Raw genomic sequence first — 28000 nt, forward strand, 5'->3', positions numbered from 1 at the left:
AGCTTGCTGATGAGAGCCCTCAGCCAGGCCCCTCCCACCTGGTTACGATGCAGACCCAGCTGTGTGAGCCTGACAGCATGGATGAAGATGACCCACAGCTGGCCCTGTTCAAGGATGCCCAATGCAGGAGGCAGTCAATCAGGAGTAAACAGAGGAAGGCAATGGGGCACCTCGGAAGGAGGCAGAGAGAAGCCACGCCCTGAACTGTTTAAAAGGGGAATGCGTGGGAGGGCTAGTTTGCTGAAGGCAACCGTTTGAATAGCTCCTGTTTCATAGTTCGTGTCTTGTTTTTGCTCTGTTTGCTTTTGTGTCCATAAATTTGGCAGGCTTAGTTCCAGCCTCTTGCCTTCTTGTAAAAGGGGTTGTCCCTGCCTTATCTGCAGGGCCAGTAGTAGGCTGGTACAGAACAAGCTGCCCCCAGTTGCCTCCAGCCATTTCTGGTGAACAGGTTTAGTAGTCAGGCTTTCTTCGCTGGGCTTTGCCACCAACTTCCTTCATCCGTCAGTCCATCACTCCATCTCCAGCCATTGCTCTGTCTCCAATATTCAGCCTGGTTCTCTCGATCAGCTGGTTGGGTCATCCACTGCTCTGTCACCTCTGTCATGGTGACTTGACACCACCTGTAGGCCTTCCAGTCCACTGCTGCCGCTGCCCACTGGCTCTGCACTGCTTCCAGCAACCTCGCTTGTCAGTAGCTTCATGATGCCACTGCCTGCCACCTTTACATTGCCCCCAGCCACCTCGCCAGTCAGTAGCTTCACATTACTGCTGGCTGCCTCTCCTCCCCCACTTGAGCTTCTAGCATGCCCCGTCGCCCAGTTTGCTGTGCTGGTTTCTTCTTCATTGGGCCAAGTTGGGTCGCTGGGCCACCGGGCCTTTCAGATAGGCCTTTGTAGGCCTAGAGGTCCTCCAACATCCCCTTTGTGATCCTGCGTGGCTGCTCTGTCGGATGAGGGGACTGCTCCTGTTCCTTTTTGATGGGCTCCAGTCTCTTGGCAGGCCTCTCAGGTGCTACTGAGCCTCTCTCAGCAGGCAAATTGTTGGTGTTTTCCTCCTGATTCCTTGAGTCTTTTCCTCTCCTTTTCCCTTCTCCAGTCTTTTTTCTTTTTCAATGACCTATTTTTCCTTCTCGATCTCTCCTCCTATTGTTTTATCTTAATTTACTGGCAACGTTTCTCCCCACAGTGTGAGCATGCTTCCTCTGTTGCCGCCATTTTAAAAACTCATGATTAAATGATTGAATATGTTCTAAAGAGAATCACATATAAGAAAAATATTTTCTGTTTGATTTTTTTCTTTATTTGAGTATTATTATGAGGAAACTCATGTTCTAATTCCATATTTACTAGGGCTTGACTTTCAAATATTTATTGCAATATGTATTTATTTTACATTGCACATATTTGTACATAATACTCTCACTTTTTACAGAAGCCCCTCAAATTGTTCCAGTATAACTCTGAAATGCTCTCCCCCACTTGTAAAGCATTTGCAGAGCATAGTTAATAGTGAAATCATAAATAAACCTTTCTCTCTGTGTCTGTGGAAGAAGAGACCCCTGTGGTCTCTATATTGAATAAACTTGCATATACTTAAGGCAATATTCTGGAAATAATTATTCTTCATCAATAAAAGTAATTTTCTCCAACTGATTAATAATTTCCTTGTTGTCAGAGGTCCTTATTTAGTTAAGAGATTTTGTATTACTTTTTGTGTTAATCAATTTGATAACATTATTGTAAATGTTGTAAGACATGAAAAAAAATGTTGCTTCTTATTGAAAAGATAGCATAGAAAAATCTACATCTAACTTAACACAACTTAACTACACATTTAATTTACTTAATTCAAGGTATAAGGCTCTTGTGGTGTATCTTTGAAAATACTTTCTTCCAAGAGTGATTTGTCTTACAATCAGGATACAATGAAGACCAAGCACAAATCCAGTGCCAAAGCAGCAGTGCCCTCCAGATTTACAGTTGGCAACTACTAGTAACAATATGGTGAAATGTATTAGTTCTGTGCAATGTTTAATATAAGGCATCAAGTTTCAAATTTCATCTTTTCTTCCATATAAACCCAGAGTTTTTTGTGGATGCTAAATACATTTGCAAGTTTAATATTTGACCTCGACATCTAACATTAATACTTCCTAAATTGTCCATTTATCTGGCTGACCTTTGTGATAGTAATAATAAATATAGCTACATGCCTTGGACAGTTTGATTGAATTGACTTCTTCCCATGGAGGACAGAGTACAGCAAACCCCAGTTCCAGTATGCAAAAGATCGTTCAAAAGGGCTTGCAATTTTTTTCTTAAATACGCTTTTTTCAAAATTTGATACTTATGGTAGGAGGGAAAGAACTGAGAGAAACAGTCGGTTATTGAAGATGATCCCAAAACATGTTGGCATCTTTTCTTCTTCATGCCTCCCCAAGTAGGAATTTAAAGTCCAAGGATTTGGAAAGCATCTCGCAGGTCATCAATTTCATAAAGAGGCTGTGAATCAAGGACAAATAAGTGATGCAAAAGCAATTGTGAGAATATGAGGCAAGATGACAAAGAAGAATAGTAATAAAGAAAACATCAAGAAAATGTAGGAAAAGCTGGGAAGTGGAGGGAAGGGTATGAATAAGAAATTAAGGCAAGAGAAGAGCAAATAGAAGGCACTGATTCTGCTTACACTGAGGAGAAGTAGGGAATGACAAGTGAGAGAAGATCAGCAAAGAAGAAGAAGGAAGCTCAGTGAGAAAAGTAAATGCTCACCAAAAGGATACGCTGGAGTTGTCTGGTAAGACGCACAGAATTTTCATGAAGGCCTTCCCAGGCTTTGAAGGATTTTTTGCGGTTTTCCACAAAGGTGTTCCAGCAGTAAAAATAGTCTGATAAGAAAGAGTCATGAAACATTTAAATTCAGTTAGATGTTATCTCCTAAGGCTGTGCAAATCTTCTGAAAGATGGGAGCATGTATAAAACATCTCTTTTGAAATAAAGCAACTCTCTCTTCACTGGCTCACTTGACTCTTTTAGAAGTTGTTCCCACCTGTCTCCCCATGCTAATCTTTTGAAGGATTTGCACAGCCTTTATATCATGGCTATCAAACTTGCCATGTCACGTGACGTGTCATGATGTATCGTGACTCTTTTTGCATTGCCAGCAATGGGGTGGGTGCAGCTTTGGTATGATGAAACTGGCCCGTGGGCCGGCAGTTTGACACCCCTGCTTTATATTCATCTGACAAGTATAATTAGTTTATTTTGTTTCAAGGTCATTATGCAGATATCTCCTAGGTTTCATGGTATGATATTACCTTTCTTTGCCTAATAACCAGCAGAATTTAACCTGTATTAAACTAAATTAAATTAATTCAAGGGAGACCAATTTTCAAGACCTAATCCCAACCATAAACCTGATGGCAATCAATCAAATAGTAAGAAGGGGAACTAAGATACAAAACAAGAGATGTACGAAACAAACACACGTCAGTCCAAAGTGACTCCAATGCTATACATTAATGTTTGAAGTATGCGGAACATGGCCAAATTGAAGCATTAGTACGGGGGCCAAGTATGACATTGTTGCCATTACTGAAATTTGGTGGGATGAAAACCATGCTTGGAACACATGTGTTCTTGGAAGGCAGATGTGATTTTGGAACCATTGAAACATATCTGTCAAGGATGCTGAAGTACTGAGGAACTAATAGAAGGCTAGATGTGTTTCCAATTTTCAAAAAGAGGGAAAGATGGATATGTATTTGTTAAAAACAGATTATGTTAGACAGCCTTTCTTGCATTCTTTGACAGTGACTAAATTAGTAGACCAGAGAAATGCTCCAGACGTAGTATACCTAGACTTCATCAAAGCATTTCACAAAGAAAACCACAGTCTACTTCTTGGTAAGACAGAAAAATGCAGCATACCACCAGATGGATTCATAACTGGCTGACCAACTGCACTCAACATTTAATCCTTAATGGAACTACATCCACATGGAGAGAAACATGCCATGGGTACTCCAATGTTGTATCTTAGACCTAGTACTCTTCAGTATCTTCCCCTAGATGAGAAAGGGAGGTCACCAAATTTTTAAATGACTCCAAGCTCTGGTAATAGCCAAAACCTTAGAAGATAGGCTCAAGCTCTAAAAGAATCTTGTTGAGACATACCCAACAAAATGCAATTCAGTAGTGAGAAAAGTAAGCTTTTACACTTAGTGAAGAAAAATCAACTATAGGTATAGAATAGGTGGCATCTGGCTGAACAACATTTACTATAAGAGGGACCTAAGTCTTCTAGTGGCAACCACTTAAGTATGAGCCAGCAATGTGCTACAGCTGCCAAAACAGCCAATGCAGGCCTAGGCTGCATCAACAGAGGGATAGTATCAAGAGCATGTGATGACCTATAAAGCCCTAAATGGCATGGGTCCAGATTATTTACGTGAGTACCTTTTGCCGGCGTTAACTTCCCATCGTCCTGTGCGCTCCCACAGAGAGGGCCTCCTCAGGGTACCGTCGGTCAGGGAATGTCGACTGGCGGCCCCCAGGGGGAGAGCATTCTCTGTGGGCGCGCCTGCCCTCTGGAATCAGCTCCCTGTTGAGCTTTGGATGGCTCCCGACCTTCGCTCTTTCTGCCGCGACCTGAAGACTTGGCTATTTGAACTTGTCGGCCTGGACTGAGTGACTGGGATTTTAGATTTTAAATTTTACATTTTACATTTTAGAATGTGTTTTAGTGTTTAGGGCTACTTGGTTTAATTTATTTTAATTTTTGTATATTATGTGTTGTATATAGTGTTTTAATTGCCCTGTACACTGCCCCGAGTCCTTCGGGAGAGGGACGGTATATAAATCCAAATAAATAAATAAATAAATAAATAAATAAATAAATAAATAAATAAATAAATAAATAAATAAATAAATAAATAAATGAATGAATGAATGAATGAATGAATGAATGAATGAATAAATAAATGCTGGTACTGCTTTATACTGCAGTGATAAGACCAGATTTGGAATACTGCAGTTTTGGTCACCACAAAAAAAAAAGACCCTAGAATGAGAAAAGCAACAAAGATACTTAGTGGACTGGAGGCTAAACTATACACTGAACAGTTGCATGAACTGGGTATGTCTAGTATAATGAACAGAAGGAGTAGAGCTGATATGATAGCAGACTTCCAATATTTGAGAGTCCTTCACAGGGGATAGATCTATTCTCCAAAGCACCTGAGGGCAGGATAAGAAGTAATGGAAGATCATTAAAGAAAGATCTAACCTAGTATTAAGGAGAAATTTTCTGTGAGAACAATTAACCAGTGGAACAACTTGCTTCCAGAAGTTGTGGATGCTCTATCACTGGAGGTTTTTAAGAAGAGATTGGGCAGCCACTTTTCTAGAATGGTATAGGGACTCCTGCTTGAAAAGGGGTTGGATTTGAAGATATCCAAGATCCCTACCAACTCTGTTATTCTGTATTCTAATTATGAAAAATATGTGATATTTTCCCTACCTATTCTCAATACTATTCCCCCTCAATATCCTTTTATTAGAGTATTTTATTACTTCCAGTGAGGGGTAATTGTGGTTTCCATACTATACCAAGTTATGCCTGTTGTGTTCTAGTGGCATAACTGGTTTTGCTTCTGAAACCTCTTGGAGTTTTGGCCTTGCTTTTGAAATTTCTTGAGATTGCAGGCAAACAGACCAAAATTTTACAAGATGTCATCTTTCAATTCTACAACAATTTTCAATTATTTTAGTTCTTAATTTTACAATTCCATGGATTTTGTAAGGGATTATTACAGATGCCATAATGCTGACCCTTCCTTGACACAATAGGTGATCCAATCTTTTTGGCTTGCCAGGGCAACATTAAGTGAAGAGGAAGTGCCTTGGGCTTCATATAAATATATAATATAGTTAATGTATAGGTAATATAATGCAGTCCATAGTCTCTGGGTTGGACATGTCTGCTTTACAGTGTTGGCTATATTTTGCAGTCACAATTATTTATTATTCTAGATGCCATCATTCTGCAATATCTTACCTTTGAAGGTCATGATGGCAATCTGAGCTCCTGCACGATGTAGACGTCTCAACCCTTCAGGCTCAGCATTGCGCTCCTCACAGAAGTACAAACGGGCAGCAAAAATGTGCAGTGTCAGGTTAGGATGTGCACACAAAAAGTCAGCCACATGCCGGGCACAATCGTAACATGGGCTCCAGGAGGTGAACCAAGTGATACGATAGCAGTGTCTTGGATCCAGATCCCAAGTGGAAATGTAACGTAGGAAAAGAACTTCAACATGGCAACCTGACTAAATAGCAATGGTACAGAAAAACTGGGATATGACCAACATACAATGAAAGGCAGAGCCTATAAAAAACAATGATATAAGACAAATCTAAAGGTTCCCCAGATTAGGATTGAATTGTTCAAACTACAAATAAAAATTGTATGATCAGGAGTATCACATTTTCTTAGATGACCCCATGTCAATTTGCTAGTAAAAAGTTATATGTATGATTGATTCAATGGTGGGATTCAGCTAGTTCGCACCACTTCAGCAGAACCAGTAGCTAATTTTTTGTTGCTCAGGCCCAGAATGGGCTTCCAGAAGTGGCATCCACACAGAGAACCGGTTGTTCATATATTTGAATCCCACCACTGGATTGATTCCATCCTATATCTACCCTCCTTCATACATGAAAATAATATTAAGCCAAAGAATATCAGTTATCTATCTATCTATCTATCTATCTATCTATCTATCTATCTATCTATCTATCTATCTATCTATCTATCTATCTATCTATCTATCACAGTTGTGTATAACATTTCTGAGTGAAAACAACAGGTTTTAATTTAACACATTCCAGGTATTGTTTTGCCATTTATAAATTGTATTTGTCCTTAGCTGACAATATTGGGAAGATATTTAGATAATTGGCAGAGAAAATGAAATAATGGGTGATGAAGGTACATTTTTTTGGGTAATAATTTAATCAGGATGTCATTACAAATAACTTTTCTGGAGGTGGAGCCAGCTGCCAAACGGAATGGCTGTGTTGAAACGGCGCTCTGAATAAGCACGCCGATTCCACAGCTGCTTTTTAAAGCCCCAGATCTCTTGGAGGAAGATCAGAAAAAGAGGCGCCCAGCAGAACAGTCCTGGACAGCGGTCTGAACCGTAGAAAGCAGGAAAGCCTTGGAAAAGTCAGGCGGGAGACAGAGACGGCCCAGAATGGCAGCCACGAAGAAATGACAGCTGTCAGCTGGACAAAAATAGTGGTGATTTATTATTATTATTATTATTATTATTATTATTATTATTATTATTATTATTATTATTATTATTATTATTATTATTTATTAAATTTTTATACTGCCCTTCTCCCGAAGGACTCAGGGCGGTGAACAGGGCATATCTTAAAACTACAAAAGTACAAAAATTAAAAAACAATTAAATTATTGCCCACAATAAAAACAATAAAAATATATATAAATATTAAAACCCTAAGTGATTCCCCATCAGGCCAGGCCAGCTTGTTCAAATAAATGGGTCTTTAACCCGCGCCGGAAGGAGCGGAGATCCGGTGCCATCCGGAGCTCAACCGGCAGCTGGTTCCACAAAGCCGGAGCGCCCACAGAGAAGGCCCTCCCCCTGGGGGCCACCAGCCGACATTCTCTGACTGGAGGCACCCTGAGGAGGCCCTCTCTGTGGAAACGCACGGGGCGGAGGGGAGTCGACGCCGGCAGCAGGTGGTCCCCGAGGTATTCCGGACCCATGCCATGTAAGGACTTAAAAACCATCACTAAGACCTTGAACCTCATCCGGAAGACAACTGGTAACCAATGCAGCTCGCGGAGCAAAGGTGTAACATGGGAGTACCGGGAAACTCCCAAACAACTCTCGCGGCCGCATTCTGTACCAGTTGGAGCCTCCGAGTGGTCTTCAAGGGAAGCCCCATGTAGAGAGCATTGCAATAGTCAAGACGAGAGGTCACGAGCGCATGAGTGACCGTACACAGGGCATCCCGGTCTAGATAGGGTTGCAACTGCCGCACCAGGCGAACCTGTGCGAAAGCCCCCCTGGTCACGGCTACTACATGATCTTCTAAGGTAAGCCGTGCATCCAGGAGGACTCCCAAGTTGCGAGCCCTATCTACGGGGGGTAAAGACTCACCCCCCATAGAAAGTGATGGAACGTTTTGAATGTCCCGGGATGCCGGAATGTACAGCCACTCAGTCTTGTCAGGGTTGAGTTGAAGTCTGTTCCTCCCCATCCAGACCCGAACCGCCTCCAGGCAACGGGACATCACAGCGAGGGCATCACTGGGGTGGTTTGGGGTCGAAATGAAAAGTTGGGTATCATTAGCATATTGATGATACCCAACTCCAAAACCACGAATGATCTCACCCAGCGGTTTCATGTAGATGTTGAACAGGAGAGGCAAGAGGATCGACCCCTGAGGGACTCCACAAGCAAGAGGCCTCAAGGTCAACCTCTGCCCCCCTGCCAACACCGACTGCGAATGTCCCAGGAGATAAGAGGAGAACCACTGAAGAACCGTGCCTCCCACTCCCAATCCCCTGAGACGCCGCAGCAGGATACCATGGTCGATGGTATCGAAAGCCGCCGAGAGGTCTAATAGGACCAGGACAGAGGAATATCCCCTATCGCGGGCCCTCCAGAGATCATTCACCAGAGCAACCAATGCTGTCTCCATGCTGTACCCGGGCCTGAAACCCGATTGGTACGGGTCCAGATAATCCGCTTCATCCAGGACCAGAGGGAGCTGATGCGCCACCACACTCTCAACAACCTTTGCAAGAAAGCGAAGGTTGGAGACTGGACGAAAGTTGTTCAAGACAGCTGGGTCCAAGGCAGGCTTCTTGAGGAAAGGTCTCACCACCGCCTCCTTCAAGACGGTGGAGAAATTACCCTCACTCAAAGAAGCAGATATCACCGCCTGGAACCAGCCTCGTGTCCTCTCCCTGGCTGCATAAACCAGCCAGGAAGGGCACGGATCCAATAAACATGTGGTGGAGCTCAACCTCCCCATAATCCTGTCCACTTCATCAGGCGTCACAGAATCAAACTCCTCCCAGATAACATTGACAAGACCGCCCGTGTCCTGATCGTCAGACTCTGCCCAGCTGGAGTCCAAACCGGTCCGAATCCGAGCGATTTTATCCGACAGATGTTGACCAAACTCCTCGGCACGACCCTGCAAGGGATCCTCCCTCACCTCCTGATTAAGGAGGGAGCGAGTCACCCTAAACAGGGCGGCCGGGCGATTATCTGCGGACGCGATGAGGGCAGAGAAGTAATTGCACCTCGCTGCCCTCATCGCTGCGAGATAAGACCTAATATAGGTTCTTAACCGCAACCGGTCGGATTCGGATCGGCTGGACCTCCAGCAGCTCTCTAGGCCCCGTTTCCGATGCTTCATCTCCCGGAGCTCCGCGGAGAACCATGGAGCTCGATGGGATCTGCACCGGGTCAGGGGCCGCAGGGGTACAACTCGGTCCAGTGCCTCAGTGGCTGCCCTTTCCCAGGCTTCCACTAAGGCATCCGCCGAGCTGTGAGCAATGGAGGCAGGTGGGGATCCCAGCGCTGCCTGGAACCCGAGAGGGTCCATTAAGCGTCTGGGGCAGTACCATCTAGTTGGTTCCGCATCCCCACGGTGGGGGGTGGCAAGACGGAAGACCAGCCGCAGGAGGTGATGATCGGTCCATGACAGGGGCATAATAAATGGAGAGCCCCCACCAAGATCATCCAACCACCGTCCAGATAAAAAAACCAAGTCAAGGGTGTGGCCTCCCTCATGAGTTGGTTCAGAAATTACCTGTGTCAGGTCCATGGCCGTCATGGAAGCCATGAACTCCTGGGCTAACTCAGATGACCCTCCCAGGGATGGTAGATTGAAGTCACCCAAAACTAGAAGTTTGGGGAACTCAATCACCAAACCGGAGAGGACATCGAGTAGCACGGGCAGGGCTGCCGCTGTGTGACTAGGCGAAACGTACACCAGCAGCAAGCCCAACTGCGCCCCTGAACCAAACCTCAAAAAGAGAGACTCACACCCGACTATCTGAGGAACGGTGGTCTCCCACAGACATAAGGTCTCCCTAATAACAACCGCCACTCCCCCGCCCCTACCTTGAGCCCGAGGCCGGTGTAACGCTCGGAAACCTGGTGGGCAAAGGTCAACCAAAGGGACCCCACCCTCTGGACCCAACCAGGTCTCGGTGATACAAGCCAGGTCCGCATGCTCACCCTCCACCAGATCCCGCACAAGGGGAGCCTTATTAACCACGGACCTGGCATTCAGGTACACCAGCCGGAGCTCAGGAGGCTGCACATCCTCGCTCCCGGCACCTCGGGGAAGAACCAGAGGGTCGGAGCGCCTCACCACTTGCAAACAGCAGAGACGGCCCTCCTGGTAACGATACGGCCCTCTGTCCATACGCCTGCTGCCATACCCCAGTGTTGTGGGAATCGGTAATCCCACAACCCGCTCCCGAGCCCCAGATGTAACCACAACCCGCTCCCCCCGAACGCGGTCAGACCCAGGCCTGGCCTGCAACACGGTTGTATGGCCACCCCCCACAGCCAGACAACCACTACCCCCCACTCCCCTCCCCAACCCCCTAAAAAATTTGACTAAAAAATTAACCAGGGGCCTCTTATTAAATTTATATCGAGAGCCCCTGGTCTTACCCGGCCATCTCTCAGGGTCCCAATAATTGGGCCCTTCATCGAGACTGGGGATAGAAAAGAAGGCGGGACGCACCCAGGAGAGGGGGGCACCCCTGAGGGAGAGCAAGTCCGTATCAGAATATCGGTGCATACAGTCCGAGCAAGTCCAGAGAGGGCAGTCCAATGGTTAAAAAATCCAACAGGAGGTTCGAAGGTAAGGAGTGGAACATTTGGGCCATCCACCAACCTACTGCCACTCGGTTGGATGCTCCCAGGGGCAGACCACAACCCGTCCTCTCACAACAGGCCGCGAGTCTGCTCCCGGGGATGGTCCAAAATGCACACCCTGGGTGGGGCAGCACCCATAGAGCTCCCACCTCTATGGGGCTGCCGATGTAAAACAAGCCACTCTCCCACTGTGGCTTGTGCCCAGGTCCGTCCCAGTCCAAAGGGGGAAAACGGAGGCAGATGGGGAATTAATAAATAAGTTAATAAATAAGTTGGCAGTCAGCTATGTCGCCGCTGTTGCCACAGCCATCGTCGCTGCCGGTAAAACAGGCCAGCGGGCCTCGAAGACGCCGCCATCGCCATCACCGTCGCCGCCATCACCTCAAGCAGCCGGAACCCAACAAGTCGCTGTCGCCATGGTCGTCCTCTCCACTGCCCAGAGCAGCCCAAGGACGCCGTCGCCATAACCACCTCCGTCGCCGGCAGTGGCTCGAAACCAGCACAAGGGGCAGCCTTGTCAATAAAGTAACAAGCGGCCGTCTTCTCCGCCACCAAACGGCCCGAAGACGCCGCAGCCGCCAAAGAAACAGCACAGGCAGGTCCAATAACAAAGTGTCTCCGCCGCCACTGCCGCCGTTGCCGCCGCTGCCGCTGCTGCCAGAATGGTCTGCAGGCATCTCGCACAGGCTCTCCTCCCCTCTCCCGGAAGCGCCGATCAGCTGGGGCTCTGAGGACGCCGAAAACTCCAAGGACGCCGAGAACACTGCCGAAAACGGCCGAAAACCGTCCAAGACAGCAGCGCCGACCCGACGGCCCATGGCGGCCCAAAACAGCTGGAAACACCCCCGCTGCTGACCGCAGCCTCTTAGGAGAGGCCCGGAGACACCAGGGCAGCAGGAACCGGCAGGCCGAAGAAGCCGAGCCCAGCAACACCGCGGAAGATGAACAGGCGATGGAAAAGGCAACACGCAAATGGAACAGGCAAATAGCAAAACTGCCTCCTTATTTGCCTCTTAAATTCAGCTTCATGGATTTAACAATCCACATCCCCTACCCAGCGGGCCCAAAAAGACCCCTGAGGGGCTCCAAAGGGACGCCCAACAACTGGAGCTCACGGAGCTCAGCCCGACACTTCCGCCATCTTCAAAAGCCGGAAGTTAGATAGCGGGACAATGATACAACAAATCTGGTGGTGTGAGTACCCAGCAAGCCTTTGCAAGTGATCCAGAGCGTAAAACCATTCCAGAGAATTTCGAAGAAGAAAAGAAGAGGAGGGAAGCCCCAGAGACAGCGGTGAGATAAGGAGTCCGGGGGAAAACAAACTTTACCTTAAAGTAACAGACCCATAAGCTATAAGGGATTAATGACTAAGGGTGGTTTCTCTTTTTGGCTCTTTCAACAAAGCTAAGAAGAAAGTTAAAAACCTGAAAAGCGAAAGTGCTGACTGAGCAGAGAGAGCGGACATTTTGAATAAGACTGATTAGTATTAAATGAGGGAAGAGAGACACTTACAAGTTAAGAAGAAAAATACACACAGAAATAAAGTAAAGAAATCACTCTAAAATTGCTATAAAAAATAAAAAGGACAAGCTGTAACTGAACTGAGGGTTCAGGCAAATAAGAATTAATTGAATGTAACCCATTATATGATTGAACTGGAAGAGACTAACTAGGAACAAAAGGTTGAAAATTTAAAGAGGGTGAGAAAAATCATTTATTTGTCTCCCTTGCTGAACACCCTAATGCTTATAACTTTTAAGAGATTAATTGTAAAACTTGGACTGTATTACCAAAGAATTGAATACTTGTTATAATATTCAGGTGAATGAATTGTTATATTATTATTATATATTATTATTTAGATGTATTAGAATTGCAGTGGAATATGAACATTTGAAATTGATAAATATATCAGATTGTTAATTACTGTATATTAGAAGTGCCAGTGTTAGAGGTTTTATACTGCATTAGTAACAGAACATAATATTGTTAAGAAATGAGGTATCAGTGATTATAATATTAGAAGAATAAAAAAATTTTCAGGTGTGGTGAAGGGAAAGACAAAGATTGTACATAAGTGGGAGGGCTGGTTGACTTCACTCTGAAAGATGACAAGCATCCCCAACCTAACAAGAGTTGGGACTGGAAGAAGGCAGATAACCCAAGCTACATCGGCAGTACTAAGCCCAGCAGGGCAAAGATCGATAGAAGAGATAATGCCACTGGAGAGAACAGGCTCACTCAAAGACCTACAATTGATGTTACAATTAATGCAAGAGGTTATGCTGAGAAACCACAAAGACTTGAAAAAAGAAATAGGTGAAATAAGGAACGATACCGGAGAACTTAAAGAGAAGATGGGAGCAATGAATGGGAAATTCGAATGCTTCCAACAACAAATACTAAAAAATGAACAGAAACTATTAGAAATGGAAGATAGAATGAATAAGGAAGAAAGAAGAGTAGATGAAATGAACAAAAAACTCTCACAAGCAAACAAAGAATTAGAAAAAACTGTTATCTTGTTAGAGACAGAGAAAGCAGACCACTACCTACATTTTAAAAATGTGAAAGAAGAGAAGGGGGAGGACCTCCCAGAAATGATGACGGACATGTTAGCGAGAGCTTTAGGAATCAGGAAAGTAGAGATGGCAAATGAGATAGACGAAATATATATAATTCACACAAATTATGTAAGAAGAAACAATTTACCTAAGGAAGTGCATATCAGATTCGTCAAAAAGTCAATCAGGGATGAGATCTTGCACAGAACTAGAGACAACCTGATTGAATACAGAGGAAAACAACTAACAGTTCTTAAAACAAGTCTCCAGGAGGGTAAGAGATTTAAGAAGGCCCTATCAACACATCACATTGAAACTAATAAGACAAAACATAAAGTTTAGGTGGCTGATGCCAGAAGGGATCCTGGTGACTTGGCAAGAAAAAAGATACAGGCTGGATACGACAAACAAAGCAGAAGAGTTTTTTCAGCTATAGCTAGGTAGCGAAGATGAATTAGAAGAAAGAGAACTAAGAGAAGAGGACATTACAGAGAGACACAACAGAAAGACATGAGAACCACAAAGCAAAGAACGGAAACTGAGAGAAGGGAAAAAATGAACTATGGCAATGACGATGAAAGCAGACTCAAAGAATTTAAAGAAGACAGACCGACGAGAGCTACAAGATCAAAATATAGGCAGTAATGCAGAAGAACTAACAGCACTATCACTAAATGTAAACAGTTTAAACTCTCCAGTTAAGAGAAATAAAATTTTGAACAAGCTTAGTAAGAAAAACTTAGACATAATAATCTTATAAGAAATACATATAAAGAACCAGCACCAAAACTTATTAAACTACCCCAAGTTAGGATCTAAATTTGTATCACTCTCACAGCAGAAAAAAGGAGGAATAGTGATATATGTCAAGGAAAGAATTCCAACAAAACAAATTTATCAGGATGAAGAAGGTAGAATACTGATAATAGAAATTTCCCTGATTCAAAAAAAGGTTGCCCTGGTATGAATTTATGCCTCCAACGAGAGACAAAGACAATTTTACAAGAAATTACATAAGGTTATCGGTGATATTGAAAATGAGAATATTTGTTTAATTGGGGATTTCAATGCAATTGTAGATAGAAAATTAGAGTATAAAAGTGAGAATGCAAGGAAAGTAACTAGAATACTACCTGGTACTTTTTTTAAATTGGTGGAGGAATTTAACATCCAGGATAGTTGGAGGGAAGGAAATTTGAATGTAAAGCAATTCACATATTATTCAGGGCGTCACCAATCATGCTCCAGAATTGATATGGTCTGGACAACGAAAGAACTAAATTCAGATGTAGATGATGTAACAATAGATATCAATACATGGGCAGACCACAATCCTATTATAATCAAATGGAAAGGACAGATGACAACAAGGAGGTGGACCTTAAAAAAGGCAATCTTAAATAAAAAAGAATTCAAGTATAAGATGGAGGAGACAAACAAGAAAGAGGAGACTACTACCCAAAATCTATGGGATACGGCCAAGGCAGTCATGAGAGGAACCACAATTGCATACATGGTCAATGAAAATAAAAAGAAAAGGCAGTACAAAAAAAGTCTAGAGGAAGAATACAATAAACTGGAAACAGAACTACAAAAAAACCACAATGTAGGGATCTAAAACAACAACTAGATCTAAATAAACATAAATTGAACATTATAGAAAAAGAAGAATTGGCACAAAAAATAAAAAATATCAGACAATTTTTTTCTGAACAGGCAAATAAATCCGGGAGATGGTTGGCCTATAGACTGAAAAAACAAAAAGATAAAAGATGGATTAGTAAACTATGCAATCCAGTGGGGGAGATGGTACATCAAAGTGAAGAAAAAAACATGTGATGTACAAATTCAATAAAAACCTCTATATAGACGATGAAAAGATTAGTGAAGGAAGAATCCTACAATATCTCATGAATGTTGATCTGCCGAAGGTCCCGAAAGAATTCCAAAATATATTAAATAAGGACATAACACTTCAGGAAATTATAGAAGCAATTAAAAAAACAAAGAAATAATAAAACACCCGACTCTGATGGATTACTGTCTGAAATATACAAAAACCTTCAAAAATGTTTGGGCCCAATTTTATTGGATACATTTAATGAAATATTAAAAGTAGCAAAGGTCCCAAATTCATGTAAAGAAGCAACCATTACGTTAATTCCTAAAGAAAACTTCGATTTGACTCTCATTAAAAACTATAGGCTTATCTCTTTATTAAATATGGATTATAAGATCTTTATGTCAATAATGGCAGAAAGATTAAAAAGATACTTAGTTGAATTTATCCATACAGATCAAAATGGTTTCTTGCCCAAAAGGCAAATAAGACATAATGTTAGAATCAAATTTGATACGCTAGAATATTAAAAATCGCATAATGAAAAACAAATGGCATTGATTTTTGTTGACGCACAGAAAGCATTTGACAATGTTAAATAGGATTTTATGTTGACCCAACTTAAACATATGGAATTTGGGGAAAGATTCATAAACATTTTCAAAGCAATTTATTTTAAACAAGAAGCAAAAGTAATTATAAATGGAGAATTAACAAAAAGTTTCCAAATACAAAAAGGTATGAGACAAGGTTGCCCACTATCAGCATTATTATTTGTACTCTCTTTAGAAGTTTTAACAAGAATAATCCGAAAAGATAAATTTATTAAAGGCTTAGAAACTAAGAAAGAGATATTTAAATTACAGGCCTATACAGATGATTTAGTCTTTATTTTGGAAGAGCCCCTAGAGTCCGGAACAGGTTTACAGGTTTTGGAAAACTATGGAGATATAGCAGGGTTGAAGATTAACAAAGAAAAAACCAAAATGCTAGAACATGACCAAATCACAAGAAAATGAGCTAGCAGAAAAAAATAACATTCAAATAACTAAAAAAGTAAGGTACCTGGGGATTCAACTGACAGCAAGATGCATCACACTTAAAAGAGAAAACTACGATAAACTAATACACCAAATTACAGTGGATTTAGATAGATGGAAAAACTTGCAGCTCTCCTTTATGGGGAGAATTGCGACAATTAAGATGAATGTACTTCCTAAACTACTTTTTCTATTCCAATGCATACCATTTAAATTAGGCAAAGACTTCTTTGAAAATTTAAACAAAATTATATCCAAATTTATTTGGCAAGGGAAAAAACCGAGAATTAAATTCCAATTATAACAAGATGCAAAGGAAAGAGGAGGATTCAGCCTTCCAAATTGGGAAAAATATTATCAGGTGGCAACATCTGCTTGGATAAAGGAATGGATACACCTAAGGAATAGGAGATTGTTAACATTAGAAGGCCACGACATGCAGATAGGGTAGCATACGATACTGTGGGATGGGAAACACAAGGCACAGCAGTATTTTCAGAAACACTATATTAGATGGGCACTATTAGATGTGTGGACTAAAATTAAAAAAAATAACTACATAAAAGCTCCCAATTGGATATCAACATCGGAGATATTTATGCACCCAAAATTTATGAACTTAGGAAAGGTAATTATATATAATGACATTCTAGATGAGAGTGGAGAGTTGAAAACAAGAAAAAAATTATTAGAAGATGGCATAGAGCTGGAATGGTGGGCATATCTGCAAATACAATCACGATACAGAAAAGATAAAAAAGAACCCAGGATAAAATTAAAATACACAGAATTAGATAAAATCTTATTAGGAACAGAAGACAAAATGATAGAAAAGATATATCAATATTTACTAAACAAGACATGCTAGTAGAACTAGTAAAAGAGAGAATGCTAATTTGGAGCAAAAATTTTGGCTATAGTATTGATTTAGATAATTGACAATTATTATGGGACAGGAACAGGAGGCTAACGTTAGCTACCACCTATAAAGAAAATCTATATAAGATGTTTTACAGGTGGCACCTTCCCTCCCAAAGACTAGCAAAAATAGACAAAAAACCGTCATCAATATGTTGGAAATGTAGAAAATTACCAGGGTCCTACTACTACATGTGGTGGGAATGCCCAAAAGCTCAAGAATTTTGGCAACTGATAAAAAATTGGCTGGAAGAGATATTATCACAAAAAAATGAATTAAAACCAGAAACTTTAGGGATTATCAAGGATAAATTCAGTAAGCGATCTTTATATTTAGTACTGCACATTCCAACTGCAGCAAGACTGGCCTATGCTCAGAAAAGAAACCCCTACCGAAGAAGTAATAAATAAAATCTTATCCTGTGCTGAAATGGATAGGTTAACATTAGAGCTTAAAAATAAAATTGAAACAGATTATTACAAAATTTGGAACAAAGTGTATACATGGCTCGAGTCAAGGAGGAATGCTGGGACAAATGTTGATTGATAAGATGACAGTTTAGAAATCTTTAGACCAGTATTCTCTGTAAGATAGAATTGAAAGTTATTTAACCACAGTGTATATGATCGAAAGAACGCTTATTAGAGAGTTCACAGATTATACATGTATATTTTTTTATAATGTAAAGAAACCTTTTTTTCTTTTCACAAGATAATACTAATAGTATTTGTCAGGACCCACCTCAATCCACATCTTAGGAAATAAGAACTCTTGGATGCAAGTTTAGTCCAAAAGGAAAATGTTTACTAGGAAGGAATTGATTGTGGGAATACAAGACGGAATCTGACAAAGGTTACATTTCAATCCTATATAAACCATTCCCATTTCAGCCCCTCCCCTCATCCATTTGGTCAGGCTGTCGTCAGTTGCTAGGTGTCAGGTCCTTCCATGGGAAAGGGAACTCTCCTTGGTTTTATGGTTATTGCTTTCCTTTTCAGTTGTAAATGAAGATATAAACCAGATCTGTCTGTCCCCCTCCCTTCCCCCGTTAAAACATCCCCTGTTGTTTGAAAATCGCTTTAGTAACCATCCTCTCCCCCCCTCGGAGAGATGGCAGAATCCCCAGTAATAGCACGTTGTTCTACCTATACAATTATGAAATGTGATATAAATGGATTCTGACATTCGGCTCTCCTTTCAGAAAAAAGATGAGTCCATCTGAGGGGAAAGAAAACATATAAATGTTAGCCTGGTTTGTTTGGATATTCTGTATGAAACCTCTTAAGCAACTTAGGTGCTTTAACATGGAGTTTGTTAACCCACTCGTTTTCTGAGGAGGGGAGGTGTTTCCATGCCACTAAATATTGTATCGTTCCATGGTGTTTTCTGGAATCTAAGATTTCTTTCACTTCAAAATGTTGTTCTCCTTCCACCATGATGGGGGGTGGTGGTGGTGGGATTTTTTCTCGTAGTGGAGATTGTTGTTCTCTCTTTAATAGACTGCAGTGGAAGGTTGGGTGTATTCGTCTAAGATTTTTGGGTAGTTCTAATTCAACTGTTACTGGGTTTATGATTCTTTTAATTGGAAAGGGTCCAATATATTTTGGTCCTAGTTTCTTACAGGGTTGGAGTGATTTCAGGTATTTTGTGGATAAATATACCATCTCTCCTACCCTAAATGGTGTGGGATCGGTTCTTTTTTTGTCTGCCTGTGTCTTGTATGCTTTTCTGGCATCTTCCAACGCTTTCCTAACGATTGGCCATGTATTTTGTAATTGAGCAATCCATTCCTTCAGATCAGGGATAACCGGTTCTTTTGGGGTTAGTTCTGGTATTGGGTTGAAACTCTGGCCTGTAGCTACTTGAAAAGGAGTGTAACCTGTGCTTGAGTGGACTGCATTATTATATGCTACTTCTGCAAAAGGCAGTAGGTCCGTCCAGTCGGACTGCTGAAAATTAATATAGCATCTCAGATATTGTTCAAGTATATTATTAAGTCTTTCAGAAGCTCCGTCTGTCTGAGGATGGTGACTAGATGACAGTCCTTGGGTGGTTCCTAAGAGGGATAAAAATTCTTTCCAAAATGCCGACGTAAATTGCACCCCTCTGTCAGATATGATGCGTTGTGGTACCCCGTGCAATCTGTAAATATGCTGTACAAAAAGTTTTGCTAATGCTTTTGCAGTCGGGATTTTTTGGCAAGGTATGAAGTGTACTTGCTTAGAGAACAGATCTGTGACAGTCCAGACTACGGTGTTTCCATTACTTTCTGGCAGTTCTACGATAAAATCCATGGCTATTTCTTTCCATGGGGCTGAGGGGTTTGCCACCGGTTGTAACAGACCTGGCGGTTTCCCTTGCAGTCTTTTGGCCATCGCGCAAATTTGACAGCTACCCACATAGCTTTCTATGTCCTTTTTCATAGATGGCCACCAAAATTGCCTTTTAGTTAAGTGTAAGGTTTTTACAAAGCCAAAGTGTCCTGCTGATTTTGTATCATGGCACAGTTGCATGAAATTGATTCTCTGTGTGGCAGGTATATATAGCTTCTCCCCCACCCACGGCAGTCCATCTTTAATTGTGCACACATGTTTATTTTTCTGGAACCATTCATCACTTTCCAAAGATTTCCTGAATTCTATTCCAGTTTGGCTATCTACCTTCGACTTCATTTTTTCTTGTGCCCTGGTGGTGACTGGTGCTGCCAGTTGTTGTTCCGGTACAAGTGGTTTAAAGTCAGTAACTCTTGTGCTGTTATATTGGGGCATGCGGGATAATGCATCTGCAAGGAAGTTCTTTCCCCCCGGTAAGTGTTTGAGAGTAAAATTGAATCGGTGAAAATGTTGGGACCAGCGGGCTTGCTTAGGAGTGAGCTTCCTGGGCGTTTTTAGTGCTTCCAAATTTTTGTGGTCTGTCCAGACCTGGAAAGGTATTTTATTCCCTTCTAAAAATTGGCGCCATGTTAGTAATGCCCACCTCAACGAGAATGCCTCTTTTTCCCATATTGGCCAGCGTTGTTCTGTTTCTGTGAGTTTTCTGGATGTGTATGCGCATGGTTGCAATGTCCCCCCATCATTTTCTTGTAATAGTACGGCTCCTACCGCTACATCACTCGCATCTGCCTGTATTACAAAAGGTTTGTCGGGATCTGGGTGTTTTAGGAAAGGTTCAGCAGAAAAAAGTCTCTTTAGCCTCTCAAATGCTGCTTGACATTCCATTGACCATTTCAGAGGCTGGCTGGGTTTCACGGGTGACCCCCCTTCGTTTTCAACAAATTTGTGAGGGGCATGGCTATTTGGCCAAATGCGGGGATGAATTGGCGGTAGAAGTTTGCAAACCCCAGGAAACTTTGCAATTGCTTCCGTGTGCGGGGGGGGGTGCCCACTCTAGTACTGCCCTGACCTTCTCAGGGTCCATTTCGATGCCCTCTGGAGATATGCGATATCCCAGGTAGTCGATTTTTTCCTGATGGAATTCACACTTCGATAGTTTAGCATATAAGTGGGCCTCTTGCAACTTCTTCAGGACTGCTCTGACTAGTTTGATATGTTCCTCTTTGGTTTCTGTGAAGATAAGGATGTCATCGAGGTAAACCAGGACCCCCTTATATAGGTGCTCTCTCAGCACGTCATTAATTCATTGCATAAAGACTGCGGGGGCCCCTTGCAGTCCGAATGGCAATACTTTGAATTGATAGCACCCCATTGGGCAGTTGAATGCAGTCTTCCATTCGTCTCCTTCCTTAATCCTAATACGGTAGTATGCTTCCCTCAGGTCTAGTTTGGTAAAAATCTTTCCTTTCGATAGGTGGGATAACATATCCTTCATTAGGGGAAGGGGGTACAGATTACATTCACTAATTGTGTTCAAATTTCTATAGTCCACAACCAAATGAAAGGACCCATCCTTCTTCTCCCTGAACAGAACCGGGGCGGACACTTTGGGTTTGGCAGGCTCAATAAATCCTCTTTCTAAGTTTTTCTTTATGAATCTCTCCATTTCTGCCATTTCCCTTGGGCTCATGGCATACATCCTGGGTTTTGGGAGTTTTGCCCCAGGTTTGAATTCTATGGTGCAGTCTGTGGGGCGGTGGGGGGGAAGCTCATCTGCTCTTTCCTCACTGAAAACCTCAGCCAGGTCCCTGTATTCCTCCGGTATCTCTGGTAATCCCTTCTCTTTCCCCACTGCTGCTGTCTCCTCCCTCTGGGTTGGGGGGGTGCTTTTGGAGTCTAAGTTCTTCTGCCCCCCCTTTGGGAAGTTGAGTTCTGCTGTCCTCCAGTTTATCCTGGGGTTCCATTTCTTCAGCCATTCCAGTCCTAGGATCATTGGGCATTCCATGCCTGGGGCCACTATAAACGTTATGTCCTCCTCATGGGGCCCCAGTGATAGGTGGATTGGTAAAGTGGCTAGGGTGGCTGGTCCTCCCCCTGCTATTGTCCCATCTAATTGACTAAAAGAGATTGGATGTTTTAGCCTCCTCACTGGGATGCTCAATCTCTCCACCAGCGTTGGGCTGATAAGGCAGCGGATGCACCCAGAGTCTATCAGAGCTTTTATTTTGGCTGCTTCAGGCATAGGGGAAGCTAATATAGTCACTGTCTTAAGTATGGGTGGAAGGGGTCCACTTACCAATGGTTCTCCCTCTGAGCTGTCTTCCGAGTTGTCCACCGTCCCTGCGGTGCAGGCCAGAGTCCAGTCCCAGTTCCTGGCAGGAATTGTGGACTCTACAGCCTCTGTCCCCTTCATGGAAGATTCTTTTGTGTTGCCTTGGGGCTTCCCCGGCTTCTTGGAGGATGATGCCTCTGGTTTTCATGGGGGGGCTTTTGAACGACATTCTGCAGCACGGTGGCCCTCTCTCCCGCAGTTGAAACAACTTGTTGATTTTTTGGCTGTGGCTGGTGGTTTTTCACCCTCGCGTGTTTGCTCGGGTGGCAGGCGGCCCCATGGTTTTCCTCTGCGGTGTCTCTTCAGTAGGTCTATTTCCACTTCCTCCGCCAGGATGTACCAGTCGTCGAGGTGGGGTGGGTCTCCTCGAGGCAGGCAAGCATCATACAGGTCGTAGTTCAGACCGTCTTTGAAGTGGCTAAGGAGGATGTCTTCTGGCCAGTTCAGCTTGCTGGCAATGGCTCGGAATTCTTGGGTATAATCAGCCACTGCTCGCCTGCCCTGCCTCACCGTTTTGATTCTCTCCCGGGCCTTACGGTCAGCCAAAGGATCCTCGAACCATCGCCTCAAAGATGACATGAATTGGTTGAAGTCGTTGAGTTCTGGGGCGTTGGAGTCATGCAAGTTCACCACCCAGTCTGCAGCCGTCCCGTCCAGGGCAGATTGCACAATTCGGATGCGTGTTTTGTCACTGGGGATGTCCCGTCCATACTCTTCCATGTAGCTGAGGACTTGGGTTAGGAAAAATCCCAGTCGTGATGGCTCCCCCTTGAATTTGACTTCCAGGGGCGGGAGTCTTTGGCTGGAGCGTTGTCTGCGCCGTGGCCGGTATCGCTCCTCATCCTGGTCCCAATCTGTGGTTCTGGGGGGGGTGGGTACTGCTGAGGCAGCAATTCCTGTTCCATTGGATGGCCCCAGGGTTTCAGGTGTTGGATCCCCTCCGTTACCTTTCCAGTTCCATCCCCAGGCGCTGCCTCGGTTGCGATTTTCAGCTCTCTCCTCCCTCAGTGAACTCAGGGTTGCTTTCATCAGATCAATGGCCTTTTCCAGGATCCGCTCCTCCTCGCTGGTGTGCAGGGAACTCTCCATCTCTTGCCTCCATTCCGGTTGGTGGTTACTACGCCTCAGGGTCTTTCCTCCCGAAGCCTTTTCCCACTCACTTTTCCTTCCAACGCCCATCGACCACCGGGGTTTTCGGTCGTACTGCTCCACCGCTTCTTCCCCGGGGGAATATGCTGCTTCAGCTTCCCATTGTCTCTGGGATTCCATTTGGGGGGAAGACTCCCCCTCCATGGGGCTTCCCTCCTCTCTTGCTTCGTCGCCAGACATTTGTATTTGTTGCAAAGTCCCCCGGTAAGGTTTTCCCTTCCAGGTTGACTCTTAAAGCAGATTCCGTCTACTGTCAGGACCCACCTCAATCCACATCTTAGGAAATAAGAACTCTTGGATACAAGTTTAGTCCAAAAGGAAAATGTTTACTAGGAAGGAATCGATTGTGGGAATACAAGACGGAATCTGACAAAGGTTACATTTCAATCCTATATAAACCATTCCCATTTCAGCCCCTCCCCTCATCCATTTGGTCAGGCTGTCGTCAGTTGCTAGGTGTCAGGTCCTTCCATGGGAAAGGGAACTCTCCTTGGTTTTATGGTTATTGCTTTCCTTTTCAGTTGTAAATGAAGATATAAACCAGATCTGTCTGTCCCCCTCCCTTCCCCCGTTAAAACATCCCTGTTGTTTGAAAATCGCTTTAGTAACCATCCTCTCCCCCCCCCTCGGAGAGATGGCAGAATCCCCAGTAATAGCACGTTGTTCTACCTATACAATTATGAAATGTGATATAAATGGATTCTGACAGTATTGTTTAAACCAGGGAAGTTGTATCATGTCCACTGTGTTTTTTTAACTGTATATTCAATAAAAGTATTTTATAAAAACACAAATAAGATTTCTGCATATGTATGATTTAAGACCCAGACCTTCTTTTAACCTTTTTAAGTTACCTGTCTTCTTTTTATACATCATGCATGTAGTTCCATTAGACTGATCAGGCTGGCATTGAGGTGCTTCCAGGCACAATTCCTAAAACAATCCATTAAAAGGCAGCTATTTCATTTTTTCCCCTCAATAGGTTTTTGATAGCAGGAAAAAGACAGGCTCTTTAGAAACTATGAATCATTCATGTAATTTTAAAGAAAACTAAAACTGAGTGTAGCCAAAGGTAGATCTTTGGTCTATTGGTCCTATGATATTTATTGGGGATATTTTTTTACTCTTAATATTAGTCTGAATCCGGTTTCCTGTAATTTAAATCCACTACTCTGCATTCTGCAAGGAGAGAAAAGTGGTAGCCATCTTCAATATAATATTCTTTAAAATATTTGACTAATGTATTCTACTACCCCACCTGATTTTTTTCCCCAAGGCTAACCTTTCCAGCCGCATCATTTTTTCTTCATTGGTCTTAAAAATCATCCTTGTTGCTCTTCACCAATCATGTTTTAATTTCCCTGAATCTTTAAAGTGTAGTATTGGAATAGGATATAGTACCTGAGGTGAAATCTGAATCAAGCAGAATAAAATAGAACAATTTCTTCTGATTTAGAAATTGCAGCTATACTTATGTAGATGGAGCCTAAAACTGCATTTCTCGTTTTTGCAACTGTATCATATTTATTTGCTGCTATCTCAGACTCTTAGTAGCTAACAAGCCATATTTTTCTGCAGTTATACCATATTGCTTAGTGGGACTATCAAACACTTTGTATTTGTTATGGCATTCTATTAAGAAACAAAGATGGACATTTTTAACAAAACTGAAGATCAGGCAATTGCTAGTGCATAAAACTCTATAGGCCTTAGTTATATAACTTGCTTATTCATTTAGGTTAGCATAAATAACTTGCAAGTATGCACATTTGAAAATTACTGTTTTTCAGATCTTAGCAGAGGGGCCAACAAATTGGACTGATAAAAAAGAGGAGGAATCTAGGTAATAGAAAATATCAGGATGAACCAAGGTACGGCTATAGAACATTTGGTGGATCAAAAAGACTGGACAATCCCAAGCCAAAATCAATGTAATGCACATTGTATTCTAAGCACCTTGATTAATTAGGGATAGGATAGGCAGAAACTAAAAAGATATCAAACCATCTAACGAAGGATGTTAGGATTTTAGAAGGAACTGCTCTACTGTATCAAAACCAAATTCTCTTTTTTCACTACCATTATTTACTTCTACAATCTTCAGGTATCTACCACCAAGCTCTATGTAACAGAACTTCAAATTTTTGCCTTCCTCTATTTTAGGCTTTCTTTGCTTATTGAAATAAAGCATTAAAATCTGTCTCAGACTTTTGAAAAATGAGGGAAAGTGGGATAGCACTCTTAAAATATCTTAAAGGAATTCATAAGAAGACTGTAATGAAATCCATTCTCTGTCTTCCCAAAGTGGATTATGGAATATATTTTGATTGGTTAATGGGACCTATTACACAAATGAAAGTGTCAGCTGGAAACACTTGGAGAAGAAAGCAGAATGTTTCTAGAACCAGCTTCACTTTTTGCCAAAAAACTGGGCAATGTTGGAAAAGGAAATAATCATTCTCTCCAATGTTCCAGAAATAACTGAAGAAGGATAGGAGTTTTTATGCAAAAATCACAACTACATCATCAATATTATTTTGTAGTTTATCTAATCTGGAAGTGACATCGATTGGCAAAATCATGGAATAATAAAAATAAAAATAATAAGTATAAATACCAGTGCTCTCCAAAACATTCCAAATAAATACTTCATGAAACATGTTGACACGATCAATGCATGTTAATTATACCCACCAAAGACTTTTCAAAGCTCTCCTCAACCATCTGTGTCATTATGCTTTGCTGGTGGCCTCAGGGTGTGCATGGTCTGTGCACACACAGAGATATATACAAATAACTGGGCACTTCCTTGAACAGCTGCTTTAGCATTTCAAGAAAGACTCACTCCAGTGTGCTTTGTGAAGCGTTGCTTTGTTCACAGGAAGACTAATATTTGAATAAGCAAACTGATGTACTATAATAAAATGTTCAGGACCCAAGATAGAATAGAATAGAATAGAATAGAATAGAATAGAATAGAATAGAATAGAATAGAATAGAATAGAATAGAATAGAATAGAATAGAATAGAATAGAATAGAATAGAATAGAATAGAATAGAATAGAATAGAATAGCAGAGTTGGGAGGGGCCTTGTAGGTCATCTAGTCCAACCCCCCTGCCCAAGATCACATGGAATCCAAGAAAACTTTCCCCCTTGCTTTCATTGTTTTTAGGCCCCTACTAGAGAAGACCCAATGGGGGCTAAATGTGTGTCCCTTTACCTTATTACGCAGATATCCAAAATCCAAGGAGCAGGATGTGGCACTATTCCGCTGTTTTACTACATAACAAAGGTAAGTTTCATGACGGCCTTTAGCCCATCTCATGTTCTTGAAATGGTAGAGAAATTTCTTTTGCTTCATTAGAAGACTGCAGGGAGGCAGGAATATTAAGAAAATTAACAGCACATATTTATAGATGTAGGTCAATATAGGGAGCCACAGGACAAATCAAGAACTTGACCAAAGAGGAGATTAGAAATGAGGAACTCAGAAGCAGTTAGTCAACTAAAAGGTTATCATTTTGTGCTAGGCAAAAGAATATACCCTACATATTTGAGCATTTAACAAACAAAAAAGGACAAAAGAAAATCAATGGATATAATTTAGTATATACTGGCATGACAAGATCAACAGGTTCCCCTGCAAGTTTTTGAACTTTTTCTATAGTCCTTTTTGTCTTACATGCTTAGTGAATTAGGTTTTCCTGGTTCATTAGCAATGACTTGATGACACATCATCCATCCATCCACCCACCCACCCACCCATCCACAATATTGTGGATATCCAATATTCACAGGGTAACTGCCCTTAAATGTGGTTTTTTCATGTTTCTCCATCATATTTTGCTATCAATTTTATTTTAAAAGGATGCTTTCTGGCCCATTCCATTCTTGTACAACCCATATGGAGTTTTAGTCAGAATATGCCATGTCATTCAGTCAGCAATACAGCTTACAGCAGTTCTAAGCTATAAAAGGAGGAAATACAGAGGAGGACTATATTAAGTTTGATGTAGAAAGCCACAGTGATGTGTGGCTAAAAATGTCTCTCAGTTCTTCACTTTATTCAACATTCACAACTCAATAGGATCAACTTATTAAAAGCACCTCAAGCCCAAACTGACAAGTAAAGTAAAGAGCCTTGGTAGAGCAGTGGGCTAATGCCTCCTTAAGTAACACCAGCTGCCTGCAATTAGTGCAGGTTCGAGTCCCACCAGGCTCAAGGTTGACTCAGCCTTCCATCCTTCCGAGGTAGGTAAAATGAGGACCCAGATTGTTGGGGGCAATAAGCTGACTTTGTAAAAATGCCACTTGGGGGGGGGGCAAAACCCCTAATAAGCAGGCATATACATAGAATGAAGGCTATTGCTAAGCACATTGATTTGTGCTTCTTAGATTGTAAGCCGCCCTGAGTCTTCGGAGAAGGGCGGGATATAAATGGGATTAAAAAAAACATTTATTACAGATGTTACATGCTCCAACAGAAAGCCTATATCTCTGACATGCCTGTTTTTGCAGTCAAGAGGGTTCTTTCTCTATCCTTCCCATCCTAGGTAGAGACTCAAAAGAGAAAGCCTAAAGATGTCAGTCTTCTTATTATGATAACAAAGTAAAGGAAAAGGGGCACTTCCTCATGGCTGTATAAATGCACATTCTTCCTGTCTCTCAGTTGGCAGAAAAGAATGTCAACACAATTGCACTCCTCATCACCCCCACTGAGGTTTACTGTGCTTCCAGAACAAGGCTGGTGAGAAGTGCCATCCCTACAGACGTAATGCAGGATGGTAATATAGAAATTGAATAATCTATCAGCTTCCTTTTCTCTCACTCTGTCCTTGTTGGCAGAAAAACCAACCACTAGTCACTCAAAAGAAGGCAT

At 42.3% G+C, this 28000-nt stretch overlaps 1 protein-coding gene and 1 long non-coding RNA gene across 2 annotated transcripts in view; one reads left to right on the forward strand and one right to left on the reverse strand.

The window, feature by feature from the left end:
- The window catches only part of LOC310635498, an 838887-nt gene that overhangs the window by 669177 nt on the left and 141710 nt on the right, over positions 1-28000 (forward strand). The gene's annotated exons all lie outside the window — the stretch shown is intronic.
- Positions 2448-26509, reverse strand: AICDA (activation induced cytidine deaminase; the record flags this gene model as incomplete). The annotated part of the gene is made up of 4 exons (XM_083351145.1): positions 2448-2501; positions 2769-2884; positions 6055-6325; positions 26342-26509. Coding segments are annotated over 4 exons (609 nt in total), but the record flags the coding sequence as incomplete, so codon positions are not given.

This window comes from Vipera ursinii (assembly GCF_947247035.1).
Source record: "Vipera ursinii genome assembly, chromosome: 2".
NCBI lineage: Eukaryota > Metazoa > Chordata > Lepidosauria > Squamata > Viperidae > Vipera > Vipera ursinii.